Consider the following 22,428-nt stretch of genomic DNA (forward strand, 5'->3'; position numbering starts at 1 on the left):
ATCACCCACACAAGCTTTCACCATTTTCCCACAAACTATCTACAGTTTTCAGTTCTTAATTTAAAATATACCATCAACGTGTAATATGTGCACGTGCACTGAGTAAACCTGGGTTTGCTTTTGAATGTGTCAGAAGGTAAAGGATGCAGCTACAGTCACAATCAAATGTTTGTGCAACATCATGTCCGAAAGTCCAATAAAAGTATGTGGCCTTCAACTTGGTCATTTACTTGTGCTTCTCAGCAACATTAAAACACACAGGTTGTTTTGTTGCTTTTCTCCCAATTTATTATTGTACCAGTTCAGCAGTAAAACAGGTTTGAGACATCGGAGAACATTGTAGAACAGCTTGGCCAGCTCTCAATAAATAGACCTTTTAAATATGACAGACTGTATTACAGCAGAGGAATATAAACCTGAAAATGTTTTGCACACAGAGCAAGATGCTTTGTACAATGCCCCCCTACACACACACACACACACGCACGCACGCACGCACACACGCACCCCCCCTCTCTTTACAGTTGTTATAGAAATGTGCGTCAGGTTTATGTAACAGCTTTGACTGATGAATTATGTAGACCTTTCCAAAGGTCCAAGTTGTTATAAATTGCCTCCCACCATCAGTGTGCAGCGTACAAGTACACGTGAGGCAAAGAGAAGTGCATCGAGTTTGAACTCGACGCTGTCAGAGTTTGTGTTCAGTATCATGTGAAAGAAAACAGGCAGCATTACATACAGGAGAAAACACAAACCCAAGTGGCATTACAGGAAATAAATACACTTTTTTTGCTTTGCTTGAAAAAGATTATTTACACAGTATTGTACATTGTAGAAATTCGGAACTTCCATCTGGGTCTCTCAATCATAAAAATATATATAATAAAATCTACAGTGAAGGAATAAACTAAAATAAAAATGACTGAAATAAAGAAAAGATTGTTGACTGTGAATGAATATACAGTACAATCACTGCTTTAAATGTCTCGTATACACAGTAGAAGGCACAAACGTGAGGGCGTGTGTTCATGTTTGTGTATGTATGTGTGTGCGTTTGTGGAGAGGAGTCTTAAACTGATTGGAAATTCTCGCTCAGCCACACGACAACATGTTTATTTCAGGGCAACCTGGAAAACAAGTAGCTTTATCCACAGAGGAAACTGTCTTGAACAATCATACAATGACTGTGGACACTCATTCTCAGCGAGAGGAAGCCTGTGTCTGTGTGAAGATGCTGACAGTTTAGTGGCAGCCACAAGCTCTGACCACCATGTTGCGGTATTTCTTGAGGATGACGTTGGAGCTGTCATCAAAGTAGAGCACTGAGATGGCGTGGAGCTGCGTAGGAGCACAACAAGGCTTAGGAACAGTATCCGGGTTGATGAAGTGAACCTGGGAAGAAAGTGCACTATGAATGAATAGTGACAATTCATAAGCTACTGTGGGAGAAAATGCCATTGTCAAATTCATGATATGTGGGAATCACTAAGATAAAACTCTTTTGGATCATTAAATACAGTAGTTCCAACAGCAGCTACACTGTCTTGACAGATGATGAGATGATTAGAATCTTAACATGACTGCTGGGTTTTTGTTCCCTGCTTTCATGGTTACTCACAAGGGTTTGCACAATGGCATGGTTTGTGGCGTTCATGTAGGAGTTCAGTGGGAAGGCACACTCTCCCTCACAATAGTAAGCGGCATATCCTTCTGGAGCGATTATCCAGTCCTGACAGCAAGGCGCAAGACAAGAGAAATGATTGGAGAGAGCCACATATACATAGGTTATAATATAATATATATATTATATATATATATATATATATTAATGCAATAACCCTACTTTGTTAACAGTGATCTCCCACTGATTTAATGTTTTTCATGTGTATTTGTACCTTTACTAAAAAGGACACTGACTTTGTCCTGCTTTGTATGTGATACTTTTCTACTTCATTAGTAAGTGCTTCTACCCAGGGGCAGCCGGTACTGTATGTGCTGTACACTACCCAGGGCACGGAATAATCTTATGGACAGACTTCCAAATTAACGTGACACACTGAGTGCATTTATATAAAGCAAGTTAAGGGGCTTCTGAACTCTCAGGGACACAGGACAGGAAAAGGACAGCACAATTTTAGCTGTAGATGGACTCATTCTAGCATGACATTCATCTGAATTCTGGGACAAAACGAGCAACCAGGAGAGTCAGATTTAGGCCGTAGTTGGCCCAAAACATTCTGGCTACCTGGAAAAGGAATGCTTTCCATACCTGCCACCCCAGGTCCCTGAAGCTGACGTAGAGCTCATGCTTCTTACACGCCTGCTTCTGATCAGTACTGCTGTTTTCTGAGGACAGACAGAGACATTAAACATCAGTGTTTGCACTTTTACCTCATTCAGCTACAAAAGTAACTATTTACAGCAGTAAGAGCTCAATTAGGCACAGATGACAAAGTACAGACCTAAACACAGGCAGTGTCCTCACACAAAACCTTAACATTTTGACAACAGCTGAAGGAAATCACCTCCAGATACAGCACTATTTTGGTTATTGTTTCAAATGAATGGCAACCTGCTCAGAGGTCACTTTGCTGGGCTTTGAGTTTCCACTGGCTGAAACAGATGTGTACAGAGAGTAGGATTGCCACATTTCTTCATAAAAGACTTTTATGCTTTTCCCCTCTCATTTCTACTCACTCATTTTAACATTTGTTTTTCTTCTTATACCATCCATGTGTTAAAAAGAAGAAGTCTGTTTTCTATCTGTTTGGTACAGGATAAATCTCTCTCTTTTCCTCCAGTGACCTCTGGCGCTCTGTGGTACATTAGTTCCTGAAAGCAGCTCACATTGGAAATGATCATGAGCGACTGGTTCTCATCATCCACTTAAAGACCACTGCTATCCAAAGTTCCAAACAGACCCATTTGGCCCATGTGTTGTTGCCCCGGTTGCCCCACAGCACACCACAGATGTGTTCCGCCATAAAAGTTGGTGATGCCTTACCTCCACGCAGGGAACTTGGCCCCGGCTGTTCTGTAATGCTTGTGTAAATAAACAAAGACACCAGTGGGATATCTGAAGCTCAGGAATTACAGTCTAATGTTTCAGTGCCTCACATAAACACAGTTCTCTCACACCTTCAAAACAATGGCCCTAAGTATGTTTTGCATGTTTTATTGTGCGGCAGCCACATCATTTCTAATGGCAGCTTTTTTTGGTTGTGGATGTATTGTATAGTTGTGGGTGTTTGTGTGCTTGCATCTCACCGAGTACACTGTGTATGTGTTATGAGAATGCAGTGAACAACAAGTACTAGTCACAAGTGTCAAATTCCTCCCCCATACTAAAAGCTAGATTAAATCTGAACCAAGCACCAATACAACAGTATAAATAAGCACTGTTTACCTGCAACATTGGCCACTCTGAGTGACTCTTGGTTCTTTGCCCCCTTGGAGCGATGGTTGGGGTTACGTTGTTTGGCGCCCCCTGTCGCTGAGCGGATGCTTCGCAGGTGCACCTCAGTGGCTTTGAAGAAGGCCACCATGAAGGGCTGTTTGTTCTGAGGCCCACTGCGGCCAATCAGACCTGCCACACGAGGATTAATACTCTCTCCTGAAGGGGGAGGCAGAGAGAAAAGTGCAACAGGTGTTAACATATCGAACTAAGCTAGATTTAATTCATACATGGAAATCTATACGGTGAAATGAAGTGATTTTAAATCTAATAAATGTATATTCATAGATTATTTTGCAGTGTGTCATCATCTCTGCTCACTGAAACCACTTTGTCTATAATGTTACAGTCAGTTGTACAAACGAGATTTTCCTGTGTGAATTCCTTTCCCTTTCTCTCATCCTATCTCTGGGTGTTAGTGTGTGTGGGTGTGTTTGTGCACACGCGTGCACTACAGCAGAGCCTATCTTGTTCTCACTCAGAAGAATGTGGGCCTGAAATCAAGGCTTCCAGTCGCTGGTGGCGGCAAGACGTCTAGTGCACCTGTTTGTACATGCTCACCCATACCCCCTTTATACCTGATCCAACAAACAATCATAGGTACAGCCTCCCTAGCATGCATACAGGGCCTATTTACCTCACCTAACATGTAATATCCTGCCATCCGGTGAGAGATAATGTTCTCAAACACGTTCTTGTAATCAACACTGCTTGATAAGGTTTTCCACTGATTAACGTCTGAGCCCTGCGATGACCGACTCAAGCAGAGATGTTATCCTTATAATATAATCCTCTGTGTATTTTCGGCATCTCTGTCACTGATGCTGAGGGTATGAGGGATGAAGACAGAGATGAACGACTGATGATGAATGATGAGGAGCAGGGCTTGATTTATCTCAGAATAAATTCCCCTAATCTTACGTAAGCCTATGCATGGTATGTTACGTCCAACAACACTTTATCCTGCTCTCTTTACGTTTTTGAGATGTGTTGCTGGCATCAATTTTAAAAATGAACATACATTCTCAAAAAAAAAAAAAAGAAATAATTTACGTTTTACACATCTTCCCAACTTTTTTGGAATTGGGGTTGTATTTACATTTTTACAAGTGCAGTTTGTAATTTACTTAACACACCTGTTCAATTTAAATCAAAGGTCTCTAACAACAGTGTAATAATTTCACTTTTTCTTTTTTTATTTAACTATAGCAGTATATCTCTGAGCGAAACACATCACACCAGCAACCTGGCCACCTGTAACTGTCAACATACCCGTGGATACACTAATCTGAGGGACACTTACCACTTGTACTCTCAAGGGCTAGCTGTAGACCCAGGTTTCTGCCGGGGTTCAAGACCCAATGGTTACTGGTGGCTGTCACATCAAACACCAACCAGCCCTCTTCTGCTGCCCAGATAACCCGAGAGTCCAGCAGAAACAGGTCAGACTCCCTGGAGAAGACAACAAATGTTATAAACTAAACACAAGTCAACAGAAAGTAAATGTTCAGCTACCAAAACCAAATGAAAAATATGAAGGGTAAGTTACTGACACACACAGAATACTAATGGAGGAAAGAGAGTGAGTCAGAGGAGTGTGACAAACTGAAACAAAGTGAGCGAGATGAAGCAAGAAAGTGAGTGAGAGAGGGAGGTAAGGAGGGAGGGAGGGCTCCAGATGGTGAGGCCCAGGGGAACACTTCATTTACTTAATTGACAATAATGGCTTTATAAACGGACAGTCCTTTCATACACTACACACAGTCCATCACTTGCTGGAATTTGGTGGGTGAGCCAGAAAGCCAAAGAGAGAGAGAGAGCGAGAGAGACTGTGTTGAAAGAGGAAAACACTGTGTGAAAAGTAGCAAGTGAAATAGTGCATATCCAAGTCAGCCCTGACCTCTGAACTGAACTGGAGTTTCTACTCTTTCACCATTGTAGACTAAAAACCCTTGTTCTACGTGTGGTCATTCATGTATCCTGACCTATTTTCTGACTAAGCAGATAGTGTGTCACAGGGCTCAGGCTCATTCATGTACCCGGCCCGTCTCTGGCAAAGGAATAAATGACTTTGTTGTTCCGTCTGGACAACAGAAACCTTCAGGAGAGATTGAAGAGAGGAGGACATGAGTTACATACACCTTCTGGATGGCCCAGATTAGCCACATGGAGAAGGTGGAGCAAAGTTCTGTCCTCATTAGGGAACTTTCCAGATTTAGGCTGCAACTTTACAATGTATTCATGTAAAAAAAGGCCTTATAACAGATTCCCAGGTGATGCCATTAAATTGTGAGTATCAGTTCCGAACACAAAGATATTCCATTTACTAACGAACGATGGCTAAATTTCATTAGTCTGCTTTACTTTCAGGATCCTGGTACTGGTCATGATGGCTCATTGTAACACTGTCATGACTTACTGGCTCACTTGAATAGACCAAACGCAACACAGCTGTGTTTTACTCACTATGACAAATCAGAATGATTGTATAGAGACAGGAAACCAGGGCAGAGAGACAAAGACACCAAGACACCAAGTGCAACTCCCGATTCCATGTGTGGCTAGGTTTAGGTGGGAAAAGCACTTTGGTTAAAAGCAAGTTAATATGTGGCATGTCAAGCAACTGGTTACTGTTTCTCTGTTAACAGCACAGTCTCTCTCTAGCCTTAATGTCCTATGAGTGCCTCAACCCTAACATAATTAAGTTTAATAACGATGAAGTCAGACAAACTGGGGGCTTTGCAACAAGATGTGTTTTGGTGTAACATTTTATTGATATGTTAAAAATCAATCTATTTGCCATTTATGTTTAATATTATGTTAACATTAAATGTAATCACACTTGCGTCATTTTGGAAAAAGTTAACCCGAAGTTAAGACCAAAATAAAAATGTAAGTGATCAACAAAGTTACTACAACTGATCCTCAGGAAGCCATAAATGTATGCAATAAATTATTAATTAGCCACATGAAAACCAGACTTGTTGCAAAAACCTGTACTGCGTCTCTATGTTTACCTATCAGAGTGTTCCTCCAACACCTGGTAGACGCTGATGCGGAAGGTCTCATTATCATAACGTTCGTGGATGAAGTCTTTATATATACGAAACTCGGCAGCAGTGACGGCCTCACCCTCTGGGATCCGTGATAGGTCAAATCTGAACTCTCGATGATGCCGCCTCACTGGTAGGAATTCTTTATCATGCTCCACTGCAAAAAAAAGAAAAAAATATTAGTTAAACTGCATCTATCTATCTATTTGGCATCTTCACTTTACAAGCAAGGATAAAAAATGTCTGCAGGGAGACAGAGACGGCTAATGTGACTTCATCTAAAACTAAAAAGTTTTATGTGGTATAGAATTTCATCTTCTAGGGAACCGAACCATATGTTTGCCTAAAGGTATAGGCAACATGTCTTTTCCTGTCCAATTTTCTACAACTTATTCTTCGTCCACAGTCCATCAACCTTAGTAAAAGGCAAGCTGACATGGCCTGTCTAACTTTGGGCCAATCTCAGATTACACACATCTATGTATATGCAGTACATATGTTGGCTTATGATTTAAACCTTCATGAGGCCTGGCTAACATAAGAAGCAATGCATCTGTTGTACACTGAACCATGATAGAGAGATGCAGGCGGACTCTGACAGCTTTATGAGCCCCTTTATTTTGCCTCTCTTCCTCTCATAGCCCCAGAGACTCATCCAGTCTGCCCTTCATCTGGTTTTCATGAGCTGGGGCTCCATGTTTGGTGTAGCCCATTCTGTCCTCTTTCTTATGCTTGTATCCGAGCTTTCCAACACCCCCTGCACCTACAAGACGTGGCCCCCTTGACCCTGCTCCTCTCATGTCCCAGCAGGACATCCCATAGGTCAGCCCCTTGTCTCTCATCATCTCCTTGCTCTCCCTCCACCTCTCTTTTTCTCAACTGTCAGATAGACCCCCCACATGTGCACGCATCCATTGAGTCTACACACAAACAGATACACAAAGCACAGAACAAGCAAATTAATCCTCCTCAGGTTCATAACATTGCAAATTAAAAATTTAGGGCCATTATTAAGACAAAACCAGCTATATTGTTCTGAGCAGTCTGCTTCCAAACATTGGAGAAATTCAGCAGGGAAGAAAAACCCTAGGACCTTTTCCAAGCTATCACAATTAGTCTTGCACAAAGACAAATGCACGTGCACATTTTACATTTAACACACAATTTCTGGTGATGCCATAGTTAGTCTGTATCAGCTGCCACTAATATAAGTTGATGTAAAGGCTACGCGTGTTTTACTGCACAACTAGTGAGGTGTTAACGGCCTTTACTGTACACCTGTCTCTTTGTTTCCTCTATTCTCTCTTATGTAGTTTTCCCAGAGGACTTTCTCCTCCACATCCCTTTTCGTTTATGTCTCTATTAAACCCAGTTGCTGAAAGACATTACACAATGGCAGCACTGTGAAATGATTGGCCAGAGCAGAGGTAAAAGAAAGGATCTAATTACTCTTCAATGAGGGATGGCTCTGCACTCTGTTGGCCATTAGCTGATCTAGCTTTAGGCTCCCATTGTCCTCCATCTGTTTTGGGCACATATTGAAATGGTTTAAAAAACTGTTCGACTCTCTTGACAGTAGAGTTCAAGGTAATGTGAGCCTTTATTGATGCAACATCTCTTCCTCCAACAAACCCCTCTTATTTATAACATTTTTTTATTCTGCCAGCCCCTTTTCTTTTAGTGCCGGTCCTGCACTTTAGGGCGCATCATCAGTCAGGGCTTTTATTGAGCCCCCACCCTTCAAGTGTTTTAACAAGACATACTATGTGTTCAACAGCGGAAAAAGCCAGCAGCTCATCACAGTTATCGGCGCAGTTTGCAACTACACCTGCAGCTCAGCTGACAATCTACTACACACTGTATACTGGAGCAAAGGGATCCATAACCTTTTATGGCTTGTCATCTCTAAAAGCAAAACAATATCTGAATATGATCCAAAGTGTCCAGTACTGCAAACACACATCAATAGGAGAACACAGCATTTTTAATCCATTATTTATCTAGGAAACACATACTTTATGTTTTGATAACCTCTCACACATTTTCATTTGTCCTTCAAACCTCTTTGCTCCAGTGCCTGCTGATTCTTTTACCACACTAGGGACCTCTCCCTACTCCCACAGCCCTGTGCAGGTGCACTTACTCTGGGGAGAAAGCCAGACCTGTTCTTTAGCCTCAGGAGCAGCTGCACCCCCCTTCACTGTGAAAGCTCTTTATCTTTGGCTGTGAAAACAGACTGATGCTTCTGTGAAACTCCCACATTAACCACTTATTTCTTTCCATCTTCATTCCTCAATGCATGAGTTACGTTCGTACACTTTGAGAAAAAAATGTGAGCTGCCTACATTGTGTAGCCTCTGTCCAGATTCTGACGTCTGCGTCTTTCCTTTTCTCTCATTTACAGGCCATTATAGCAGTAAGGCAGTCATTAGATGAGGGGAAGAGGCACAGTTAAAGCCGAGCGGGTGCATTTATGACTTCCTCTGGGAGGAAGTGAGTAGCCATTGCTCCACCTGTGTTGCAAACATACACACACCACAAACATGGTGAACACACCCTTTAATGCCATATAAGATATTTGTTCTGAGTAGCCGGCGTCTGGATCGGCTGGATCGTCTCCTCACACGGACGCATACACACTGCACGCCGACAACTATCACAAAGTCTTGCCTGTGAAGCGACCTGTCTTGTGCGTCACAGCTTGGCAACACAATCATTATGGGTTTCTGTAATCCATAATTAGAGATGCAGCAACACACACATGCAAAGATCCAAACACACACAAATACACAAATATATATACACACAGACAGTGAGTTGCTTTAATCATTTGGTCTGATTTCTCATCTGTTTTTTATACAAACTACAAAATTCACAGTTATCCCACATCATTTGACATGTGCAGGCCACACACGTGCTCAGCAGCACACATCAGAGATGTTGCAATCATAATTATTTCTCCATCTTTAAGATCTACTGTGCACCTGGCAGCCAGAGGGTAACCATATGAATACTGTTAGTATTTTTTAAGATTTGTGCTCCCCGATGCGGCATACAGAGAGCCATCATGTCTTATTCCTGTTACACGCGTAGGGTTATAAAATATTAAACCAAATATTTTTCTGACCCAAGATTTACTTCTTCTTTATTACAAACATCTAGGCTTGAGAAGGAGAATGATGGACAAGCTAATGAATTCTAACTACTGAAAGAAAAAACTTTTGTCTTTTTAAATGTTTTATTGACAGCAATAAACATACAAAATATCGCAATCCTTTGTGAAACATTTAAGGTGGAAATATGGAGAATCCAAAGATTGTGGACAACTTACAAACTTGGTTCTTGGAATGAAGAAATACAGTATGTCATCCAGCGGAGCGGTGAGTCTGACTGATAAGTTTTTAATCGATTTTGTTTAACAATATAGGTCTATGGCTTCAACAAGTGAATCCACGCTGCAGACTGACAACTAAACCATATGTGAGTAGAGAAGGTTCAGTGTTGGCTTAAGCAGATGTATAGGGATTGTCGACATTCAATTAATTTGGAAAATGAATGAAGTTATCCCTTAAGCACGTCCTTCTCCTCCTTTCTTATCCACCTCCCGTATTTCCTCCACTCCTCTCCTTTTGGGCTTGTAGACTTGTAGAAACTCTCCTCACACCTCTAGCTCTGGAGCAGCAGTGGACAGATCTGACAGCTTACATTAGCCCAAGTGTCTGTTTGGCACCATAACACCCTTTAGTTCTGCCTTGCACACTTCCGTTGCTCGGCGGGGGGGAAATATCACCCCTTGTACCACTCTCATTTTCCTCAAACCTTGTCGCTCCCTTCCCACCTTCAGTTCCCTTGAGTTAACTGTGCCACCACGGTCTACTCCTCACCGCATCCCCATAGAGCCCATTAACTCTACCCCTAAATCAGATTGTTTCATGATGGGATCTGAAGGTCCATAAAGGAAACTCCTGCAAATTTGACTGACATAGCATGATCCATCTCTTTCTTTCTCCCTGTTGATCTTTCTCCACAAATGTTTTAAGGACAGTACTAGGAACAAGTAAGTCATAGTTTCCGTAACCTAAAAGTAGAGAGGGACTGAAAAACTGAGTGCAGGAAAGGGGCAGATTGTCCAAGATGTTTATCCTATAAAGAATTAAGAAGTTTTGATCTCTTGGGTACTGGGTGACTACCCACAGTGGGGCAATTACCACGTTAGGAGACATCCTGCCCACTGGCGACTACTCATGACATCATGCCTGTGTGATGTATTTATACTGCTGTAGGGCCTGACAGCACTGGGTCCCTGGAAAAAGGTCAATGGAGTTTAATGCTATAACTTAACTCGCACTTAACTCACCACATTGTGTGTGCGCGTGTGTGTGTGCGTGTGTTCGCACGTGCAATCACATGACATGCCCATGCCTTTGAGCTTGGAAGTAGAAGCAGTAACCACAGGAAGAAGAGTCTTTACATTTAGGACTTGTGGTTAAACCAAACTTGTTCTCTAGCCTGAAGGCTACTGAGATACCTCAGATTATACTCAGAGCAGCATTGTTTACCTCTCTCCCACCTTCACACGGCAGACATCAAGCATGCTTGCTCTGCACCTTTGAGGATTTAAAGACACTGTGCAATAATGTCACAAAGAAGTTAAAGTTGAATTTAGTTGAACTTTGACGGCTGCGTGTTGTGACAAATAGCCACAAGGTCAGTAGAGACGAAGCCCCAAGCCATGATCCAGCTAGGCAAGGAAACGAAAATCAAGGAACAGCTGTATCATGGACGTTTTTTTATTTAAGTAGGCATGCCAGGTGTGTTCAGCCAATTAGAGATTTTGTATGTGTAGGCAATATGTGTAACCAGTGTAGTGTAGGTTTGCTCCCCCTCAGTAGCTATACAAACCTACTAAAGGTTCTTCATTGAAATAATAAGTAAAGATGTAATTCCATAAACAATATTATTACAGAAGACAACATAATGACAACTCTCACTAGAAATGATCTAAACTCCTCCTATTTTGCTCTGAACCCAACAGCCAGCACAGCACAAATGGTGTGTGCTGGAGTGCCATTGCTAGAACTAGCTGCCAGCACAGTGCAAGTCACAATGCATCTGCAAACCCATTAAGACTTTGGATCTGGATTCCACTTTATGCTTCAATGGGCATCATGGACCAGGGATCTCTACTGGATAAGTAACAGGTTGGAACTCACAGGTTTGTATCTGACTGGAAAGCATCTCTTTAGTGACTCTCTTTACAGGATGCACAAACAGCAGCCATGTTGCCATGTTCATCTAAACTGGCAAAAACACTCAATCTTACTACATCATGCACATAGTTTTAAGTAACTGTTGAACATTTTTTGAAAATACACTTCTTCACTGCCCGGGGTACTGTATATGAGTTACAAGACAAGATAATACAGTAACACGCTCGGTGGATCAGGTCAAATGGAGTCATGTTAGAATTAGGAACTGAGACATCATCATGTTAACTCAGCGGTCTGTCAACAGAGATTCTACACGTTCCTGAAAAGCAGTGGTGAAAACAAAAGGAAACCACATGCTAAATCTGCAGCAGCCATTGTGCTATGCTGTGATATAAGGTGTTGATAGATGTACACATCTGTGGCAGGTCAGAGATTTCTCTCTGTCCTCTCTGCACTTCCTTTTAGCTGAGGAATAAAACAACTTAGACATGTGAAAACACAGCCATTCAATTTCCCCCACTCACTCTTCCCCGCATCCCCTTGTTTTTATGTTCTTTAATTTTGCGGCCACAGGGGCCACTCCCTCGTTGACCAACCAAGCTGCCTCTTATTATAGACTCCAGTAAACTTCACATACAATGTGCACATTGGCACAAGGAGAAACACATTTCCCTGTTTGTTTTCTCTTTCTTTTGCATCTTATGCACACATGATAGGCACACTGGCAGCCTGATTTTAACAACTTGTTGTTTATTTTGTTTAATTACAGACCACTCCCTTCCAAAATAAACAAAAAGCTATAGTAGAAACACAAGGAGAAACACAGCTGCACGCTTGACTAAATAAACAGAAACCTGCAGTTCATATTCCATGCTGCACAGGCACAATATTCCATGATTTATCATAAAAAACATGTGCGTACAGTTGTTGCTCTGCTTTTACAAGCTTTGATTTGGCTGATGGAGCCCAGTGAGGAATCTGGTCAGTATTATGGGCTTCCTCAAACGCAATCTTCCACTAGGACATCACCCAGTGCAGCTGGCGACTGGGCAGGGTAGGTGGTTCTAAAATTATGTTTTACTTTGAACAAACAGTCATAACTGCTCTAGCATAAAAGTTAAAAGCACATGATGTCCCCACAAGAAAAAAAAAAAGAATAAAAGAAAGAAATGGACTAAACTAATGCATGGCACACATTTGTGATCTACATTTCCCATCTTTTCCTGTACTCGTTTCCTCTCCTCTTTCTTTCTCTTGTTTCCTTCTCTTCTCTATTCTGTCAGTGCCCCAATACCAAGCAGAGAGTGTTGTATTTGTTTATGCAGCAGCGGGGCTGTTGGTTCCAGGATCTCTGGCTGTGCTCTGGCCCACATCTGCTCTCTCACCTTCACTGCTTGGTACCCGTCGTCATGGACGTGCAGGGGAGTCCTATGAGCTGCTGATCACTGATAAGGCCAAGACCAAAGTAGACCATATGAAAAAAAAGTGGTCAAAAGGGCCAATTATCATTTCTTCTCTTATCCAGTGCACTTTTTTATTACGTTGCAGTTCATTTTATGCTATCAATCATTCCTTCTCTTACTGCATTCTACTATAGCTTAATTTTGTCTGAGGGTCAAATCATGTAAATTTAGCTATAGGTTCTGAGCTATAAAAAAAAGAAAAACCTAGAAAACCTAAAGCGGTAGAGTGAACAGATTAAAAAAAATGAAATGAGCCCAGCATTCTTGGCAATGAAAAAACTCCGTCCATCAATAAAGCAGAGCTAGAACACCAGCTACTTAGTACATCTGGGCCTTTTGACCATGTGCCACATTGTCAAGTCCCACCCATGTGTCTCAGTGTTTCATCATCCTTCCCAGCAAGTGTCTTACCCTGGCCAAGAGCACAGATGCTCTGCTATGTACATCCAGATGTAATTCTGGAGTTCTGGGTTCAACAGGTAAATCTGGGAGATAACAAATGAAAAAAATACCTTTTTTCTTGGATCTTGCCGCCTGTGGACTTGGTATTATTCTCTGAATCTTATATGAGGAAAGTTTCTTGGTCTCCATTTATTCAGATCATCAAATCACTGAGAGTATTAAGAGAAATTTCCTGACAGGAAGGCAGGGCTATCTGTACCAACTGTTACATTCCTCTGCTTCTGCTCTCTCCCTGTCCACCAGAAGGCAATAAAACATGCACTCAATAACAATAATTAGCTCCAGGAACATTCCTTTTGGGCTAAAAAAGTGTATGTATGTTTTTTCCACACATGTATTCATGTGTGTACATGCACATGCATGTACTCTTAGTCAACTAGTAGCGTACACAGAAGCAATTACATAAATCTATGGGAGGGAGTGAGGTGTGTTAACAGTGTCAAGGACAGGGTACATGCACACGGGATAGAGTGGCTTTCAACACACACTTGTGCTTTTCTGGTCCTCATGTGAGAAATCTTCCCCATGTTTGGGGAAGCAGCTTCTGGTGTGAGGAGACCCAGACATAAAAATGCATCAAATTACAACAACTCAAAAGTGAATAGAAAGCACATGTCTGTATGTCTGTGTGTGTGATTATAAAAAAGAGAAGGAGTGAGAAATTAAGTAGAAAGAAAGGGAAAGCTGTCTTTTGGGATTTTAGAAGTGTGTGTGTGTGGGAGAGAGAGAGAGAGAGGAGGGGAGTGGAAAAACATGCAAAAGAACTTGAGAAAGTGTTGAAATGTTTTATGTCAAAAGCCCATGAGGGTTAAACCTCTGGAGGTGAGGGCCAGAGTTAGAGGTTGGTGACTAAACACCACACAATACCTCTGGGACATATGACAACCAGCAAATTAAAACTAGAAGGTCAGTGTTGATTTTCAATACTGTTAGATCAGGAGAGAGGGAGGAAATTCGGTTTCAGATGGATGTGCGTGTGGGACGGATTGATGACACGATGGTGGATGTCGACATGAGAGGACTTGCTGGACTCTGAAAAGATAAAGTTTCTCTGCACAGCTGCTTTGGCTTGCAGACAGAGGAAAACATCTGTATTAACCTCAGCACCACAGGCAGCCCACTGTGGAGAGGAATGCAAGGAGCAACAGAGAGAAGGGTGGGGAGAGAATGAACGATATGAGTATGTTTTTTTGAAGAGAGATTTTGGAGCCATTCACTTGTAATCATATGCAGAAACCACTATCAGCTATGAAATCAAAGTTGTGTGATTCTACCGTGACTGTAGTGTGACACAGCTGCTTCCAAGCATGCAGCCGTGAGTATGTGAATCAATGACATGTTGCTGTGTAAAAGCCAAAGCCTCTAGTAAATCCAAACTAATTTACCAGTCAGACATTTCTTTCCCTCTCTGCTATCCATTAGCTTCTTATTAACATGTTCTATAATGTAGAGAAAGCGTGCAGACAACTGTGTGGCAGCTCCTATGGGAGTAGACAGAGGGCCACGAATGGTAGAGGGCCAGGTGGTGCTCTGTCAGGTCACCAAGGTAACACAGAGGATAATTACCCGCTAGTGCACTGACTCACTCAGCATGCCAAGTCTGTATGATAGTTTTCCCTTCACTGGTCACAGCCTCAACTCAATAGTTAAATATAACATAAACATGACACACAATGTGTAATATCATGACTACTTTGTCTTTTGAGACACATAACTGTCCAAATGTTGCATAATACTACAATGACTAAAAGAAAGCAGTTGAGCTTTGTTTGTTTACTGCTTTTCAACTCTGTTTAGTGAAACATTTCGCATCTGGGGCTGATTAACAGCAGCAGAACACTGAGCAATTACATTCACCCTGGAAGCGCATGTTTTTTAAAGGCTTGATTTTTGTTCATGTTTTACATACTTTTACTTTACGACAGCATCTTGTGAGTGTCCAGACGTAGAGACCTACAGCACTGTTTCACATGCAGAGACCCATCAGCTAGAGTTTAATCATTGAAAAAGATACAGAAAGAGCAAGAACCAATCGGAACACCAACATCTACACAAACGTTCAGAAGAAAGTCACATACAGCATATAAATGTAATAGATAATTCTTATAGCAGACATTTTGAATTGTTATAGTAGGAAGGTCAAAAGTCAAACATTTTTTACACCTTTGTTCAGTTAAAGTGTCCCACTAAGCCGTTGGCAGGATCACAGTAAGCGAGAATGGCCCAATACCAGCGCAATTTACAATCCCAACATATATAAGATAACTGTATGAAAAATCACCTTTTCATTTTGAACTAATTATATTTAAACATGCTCTTTTATTACTATGAATATTTTTAAATCTCCATATTAAACTTCCTTTCAGCAAGTAAAATCAGTTCCTAAGAGAAGAGGAGGTCCTAAGAGAAGTTGTGTGACATACTGTACTTGTGTAAAAAAATCCACAAGCACCATACGTTACAGTTCCTTTCAATCCTGTCTTTAGCAGCCCTCGTCAGAATGAGTGGTTTTGGTGCCTGCTGCTTTAAATGCTTCTTCCACATCCTGTGTTACCATGGTAACAATTGAGCATACAACAGAATGTTTCTGAATGAGGAGTTTTAAAGTTTGGCGCTAATTTTGCATTTTGTCAGAAGGCTAAAAGTAAAATATCAAGGTTCTCAAAGTAAAGCATGTTCTGAGTACTTAGTAAGAAATTAATCTAATTATTTCACGCTCTGTGAATAATTATTCTAAACTAATTACATAAATTTTTATAAAAGTGAAAGTGAAAATATTTAATTAAAATAAATTTCAGATGATAAATGAATGAGTGAATAATTGATATAGACTATAGGTTAGATTTTTCTTTTATTTCCATTTAAATGCTTTCTTTAACTGTAATGGCCATAATGGCCGCTTTACACTGCTTCTCATTCACACTCAAAATCACACACACAATCATACACTGATGGGGCAGCTGCTATGCAGCTGGCCAACGCTCAACTCCAGACAATGTCTAAGGCTGACTTCTCCTGACATTGTCTGGATGTTACCATGTGAAACAAGCTAATGATGGAACAGGTCTTTTTCTAAGCTTATCCCGTATTCCTGAGGTCGCCACAGCAGATGTTTCATGTTGGGGTTGGGCAGTTTGGGGCTTCAGTGTCTTGCCCAGAGACATCTATGGCGAGGAGGACAGGGGCCATGAAAAACCAACCCTAGAGCCAATGCCCCCACCACGGAACATGGTTAATTAAAAATAATTACAAATTAAAATGAAAAGAACATTTTAATCACCTTATTTTTTTTATAATTCGTTTGTTATTTTGACTGCTTTTATTTAAACATACAGTAAACATAAACTTCCAGGGTAGATGACATCATACCATCCAAAGAGCACTAGTAGAACTAGGGATAGTTTTGAGAAAATCAACATATACGGAGCAGACACAAACCCGAGACTTGGTTTTTAACCAATTTATCCTTTATAAATGCAGCTCCGATTTTAGAAATTAGTTTGCCTAAAAAGATTACCCAACAATACACCAGTGAAATTACATGGGGGTGGCAATGACACAGTTAGTAGAGCGGCTGCCCACTAACCATAGGGTCAGAGGTTCACGCCCTTCTCTTCCCGTTCACATGTTGAAGTGTGCCTGGGCAAGACACTACACCCCCAGGAGCCCGTCCCCACCCCCAGCTGTGCAGCGCCAGTCCCAAGCCCAATAGAAATAAGAAGGGTTGCATCAGGAAGGGCATCCGGCGTAAAAACTGTGCCAAATCAACATGCGGACTACTGTGGTGACCCTGAACTCACAGAAAAGGACAATAAATAAATAAATACACCAGTGAAGTTACATTTAATCATTCGAAAACCACAATGAAAATAGTCCCCATCAATTATAGAAAGCAATATGTTGTTCAGTTTAAGGAAATTAAGGAAGTTTCTTTCAGGAATACCTTTAGTACCTATAGGGTCAGTGTGGGGTCCCAAAGACAGGGTAGGGAAATTTGACAGGTCTAAGGAAAACATAGAACATCTGTCTTATTTACCTTCAATTAAATAAAATGTATTTCCTGAACAGTCAAATACACTGGTCAGACACAACATTAATAACATCTGTTGGTTTTAATATAAAAATATAACTTGTTTTTTAGAAAACAAATTCTGATAACTGATAAATGCTGATGAATCATTATGGGTTAACAACCTGTTTTTTCTTACAAAACATTTCTTGCCAGTTTTCTAACCAGGAACAGTATTGTTTAAAATACATGGTTTTCTGAGTGGAGTACTTTTAATTTTGTACAGTAAATGTAGATAAATTCTTAGTACTTTAGTACACAGTTAAAGATTTGAAGTAGTACTTGTGAAGAATTTGTTAGGTTGCTAAGCCGTTACTTGCACTTTAACGTGCATATTGAGTTTACATACTTCTACCACTTCTACCACTCACTGTATGACATTTTGCTGCGTATTGGGCAGTGTAGCTGCAGACTGTTCAGAGTGGGCATGCTGACTCTTTATTAGCACAGCTAGTATTAATGTTGTGACTGATCTGGGTACACTGACTCATTATTTAGCTCCAATGTACACACACACACTTATCATCAGACCCATCTTAAGTTACAATAACCCATGCAGGATTGCATGACAAAAGAGAAAATAAGGAAGCTGTGACTAACATTGTGTGTGGTCGGAAAGGTGTAAATGGGCATTATGAGTGTTTGTGCTTGTGCAGGATGGCTGAGAATGTCTGGGATGTGTGAGTTTAACATGAACTGAACTGAACTGTAGCCCAGCAAAGGCCAAAGTAGTGGCCAAAATGCCTGGAAGCTGTGGTTTGTTAAAGAGGAAATGCCTTGATTTACAGTGGCTGAGGGCTAATGCTGCCAGAGACCACTGGGACTACATTATATAATTAGAATTAAAAGGAGTTTGAATGTATATGAGCATAGACATTTCTGTGTGTTTTTTGTTATTTTGTGTTTCCACCTCGAGAAACATGTTTATTGCGTCTACTTGCTGGCATCCTATCATGCCATGTCCAGCACAAACCTAGTGCCTGTGTGACCTGTTGGTCTTTACAGTGAAATTAGTCAGTGAGAGGACTGGGTTCCATCCCAAAGCCCAGAGTTCCCTTAGCTGGCTGCCCTGGAGCCTGGTTGCACTCATACAACATTCAACACCTGAGTACGTTGTACAACGAAGTATTTTTATTTAAAAGTAAGTGGGTTCTTTTACACTGCTGACAATGTGATGTCTAAAGATATAGTTAGTTCTGTAGCTCTATGATGTACCCATAATTAACTCAGATATGTTTTTGTCACAGAATTTGGACATAAATAAAAATTCAAACCAGTGCATGAAAAAAGGCCTCTCAGGAAGCAGTAACCAGTGTTCAAAGTCTGACTAATATATTTTGGCACAGTGTTTATGGAGACATGCAGAGTTTTGAGGGACAGTTTTTCAATAAAAGCCACACTCATTTTGCTCTCAGACAGCCTAAATAAGAAAACAAACCCACAATGAGCAAATGTGGAAAGGAAGGAATTTAGAGAGGAAATAGTCAATCCATTTGATAGCCATCATTTACTTCTCCCTGTCCCTCTAGCTCTCATATGAAGTTAATGAAAGAGAATATTATCTGTTGTGTTAAATCAAGCTGCTTGGACACATATTTGATGATATCATGAATATAAGGGAGAAAGCTAACAATGAACCCTACACATGAATGCACCACATGGCAGATAGAGCACACAATTCAGCAAACACCCATTTCATAACCTAATGAATGACATATATGAAAACTCTAAACATGTGCCATGTGGAAGATGCAACTTGGGCAAATGCCATCGGTAATTACATTAGCCAAAAGACGGCAGAAGGCAGTGTGACTTTTTTATGTCACAAAAAAATTAAACAAAGCCAGTCCTTGTTTAGATTTTCCTTTTGCTTTCAATATCATCCATTAAGAAAATTGACAGATTCTCAACTACCTCCGGTTTCTTTTCTCAAAAGCTCACCTCTTCTTGTCAGCTTATTGCCACCTTAGCCCTTGACTTTTCCAGGCCCTTGACTTTGCAAGTCTCTGTGGTCAAATCCATCTGTGTTGCAGCCTGTCAGAAATAGTCACAATACAGCTTCTACAGTAATTACACAGTGAACTGGAGGAACCAGTGTCACCTCCCTCCCTCTTGCCAAACACTTCAACAACAAGCTTTCCAGGATTTAATATAAACTTTGAAATCCTTGCAGAAACCCAATAAAATCCTGTTGGCTTGCAAATGTTTACAAGGGTTTGCATGCTCCTAATTCCCTATAGTGTCCATCTTGTGCCAAATGATATTGATATTTTAATAGGTTAATGTAAATCACAACTACTGACCTAGAATGTGATGGAATAATTAGTTGTACAAATTGAATTATGATGGTTTGTTTATCTACACATAAATCTGACACCGCCTGCTAATTATTATTTGCACTTATTTGCACCGCTGACTGTTGGTGACAGCGATAAAATAGTTCCAGACTATTTGATTTCAATACTGGATTTTTGAAAAGCACAATAGTCTACAGAACAAAATTCAACCGATAACTAAATATATACAAACTTATCTATTAGAGTGCAGTGTATCCTACAACATAATGACTCGCTGTTTGACCAGATCACTATTGACTGGCATTATTGTCTTGTGTGAATGTCTACAGATTAGAATAAAGGGAGGACCCAGTGCACTTTGAACCTATTCTGTTGTTGACTTACTCATTCTTTAGATAACACATGATTGACATGGCAGCTTTGACTGGTCCATTATCCAGAGCTCAAGCACCTGGGAATTAGCTGGTTGCACAGCTGTTTAACAGAGATGGGCAGTTGTAGTATGTAACATATTAGCTGGATAGCTGCATCTATGTATGCATGTATGTAAACATGGTTCTGGCTTCCTTTATGTGTGTGCAAGTGAAACACATAAAAAATATCATTAATAAACTGTCTTCCCAATGGTTTTACTTTCACCTTTGACTCATAGATATACAATAAGTGAAATATCCATGATGGGTCCTAAATACCAGCAGCGAGGCTTTAGGGACTTTGTGTTTTTGAGGTTATCCAAAAAGTCATCTACTCAAACGTAATATTGTTTTGTTATGACCAAAATGTTGCCGAATGAAGGAAGGAGGGCGAACTGATTCCCTGGTGCACAATGGCTTCAGTTGCCTTAATTGATGCCATCACTCTAACGTCCAGAGCACGTTATACTGTTGTATTTTTGTAACACCGATCCTGACTTTTTAACATTTGTCAATACGTTTTGTCACATAAATGGTAAAAATAAACCTCCTACCTAAATTGACAAAGCTCATGACCATGTCTGCATCGTTCAAGAAGTTGTTGTCTTGGAGGCTTGCTATTGGGGGGCCCTGAGTGGTGAAGACAGGTTTGTAAGGATAGGAGTATCTTTCCTCGTCCCCCTCTGTGGACATGGCGTTGTACAAGTCCAACATAAACATCGGGGCAGCGTTGTGCTTTCCGTGGAGGTGGGGTCGTGGCCGGTGCGGCAGACCCAAGATCGACAGGATTTCCCGCTGCATCTCTCTGCGCTCCTGGCTCTTTAGGCGACGGTGGATGAAACTGGAGTGAAACTCGTTGTCCAAAGTAAAGTTCGTGAAGGCGGTGTCAGCCAGAACACAGTAGCTCCAAACCAAAAGCAAAGCGGGAACCCGTCTATCCAAAATGTGTGCCATGGTACCAGGCGTGCGTAATTGCGCCCAGTTCAGTTCGCCGAGACACTAATGAATTTTAAGCAACAGGCAGCCCGTCTTCAGTATCCAAACTTAGTTACGCACCCTCATCTTGAGGGAAATCACCCCAACTGAAACATTAACTTTACTTCAAGTCGTTTAATTGATTAGCTTCCTGGGCGGACCTCTGTCCTCATCCACAACCTGTGGCCCACAGCTACCAACTGTGTTGCAGTCTGCAAAAGCGCATATGCGTTTCACCGGGAGGGACATGAAGAAGGTCTGACTAGGAGCTGCGCACTGGGAGGAGCAGGAGACAGAGAAAGAGAGAGAGAGAGAGAGAGTGGGAGAGAGAGAGTATTGTGGTGTGGTTGTCTAATGGAGATAGAGCTAACTTGGTTTTTGTTACCAGAAAGGCTTGAGGCTACATGTGCAAATACAAAACGGATCAGGAGGGGATTTGTATAGTGATGCCTTAGCTGATTATAAAGCATATTTCGTCATTCCTTTCCCACAATCCCTAGTGTGTGAATGCTTGTGTGGATTCAATAATGACAGATGTGCAGTCAATGACAATAAGCTTTTCAGTGGAAAATAACAGGCCTCTTATCAGAGAGCAATTATTTGTGTCTGTTGGTTCATATTTAAAAACTGGAAGATGTTGCAACACGAAGTTGCAACGTTGCCACTACAACAGTTAGTCAGTGACTCGCAGGTGCACTTTCTGAATATGTCAGGTCAAGTGTTTGTGAGACAAAACTCTGTTGTTTGGTTGATTTCAAAGAAGCCTCACAACTGCCATTTCTCGCAGCATTTCAGAAGATATCTGGGCTTTCTAGGTCCAATGGAGGAGGATGATTGTGACAAAAGGCAGCGGTGCACAGACGCCGAAAGAGGGGGTGCAGATGTTTGGCAACTGTTTCATCCTTCCATCTGCCCTACTGGCCCCAGCAGCTCTTAAACACCACACTCTAATTGAACACTCCTGACTCTCTTGAGTGCTCTGTTCTCGCTGACAGACAGAGGGATTTCAGAAGGCTCATGCACCAGGACCAA

General features: G+C 41.2%; 1 protein-coding gene across 1 annotated transcript; it reads right to left on the bottom strand.

The window, feature by feature from the left end:
* Positions 1-253: 253 nt before the first annotated feature.
* Positions 254-21,657, bottom strand: bmp7b (bone morphogenetic protein 7b). Its single transcript, XM_067528249.1, has 7 exons — positions 20,976-21,657; positions 6,472-6,664; positions 4,758-4,906; positions 3,407-3,613; positions 2,270-2,346; positions 1,619-1,729; positions 254-1,392 (listed from the first exon to the last, which is right to left on the bottom strand). The coding sequence occupies exons 1-7, from the start codon at positions 21,373-21,375 to the stop codon at positions 1,243-1,245; spliced, it is 1,287 nt and encodes a 428-aa protein (XP_067384350.1). The 5' UTR covers positions 21,376-21,657; the 3' UTR covers positions 254-1,242.
* Positions 21,658-22,428: the final 771 nt, after the last annotated feature.

Source organism: Channa argus, chromosome 13, assembly GCF_033026475.1.
Source record: "Channa argus isolate prfri chromosome 13, Channa argus male v1.0, whole genome shotgun sequence".
Classification (NCBI taxonomy): Eukaryota; Metazoa; Chordata; class Actinopteri; order Anabantiformes; family Channidae; genus Channa; species Channa argus.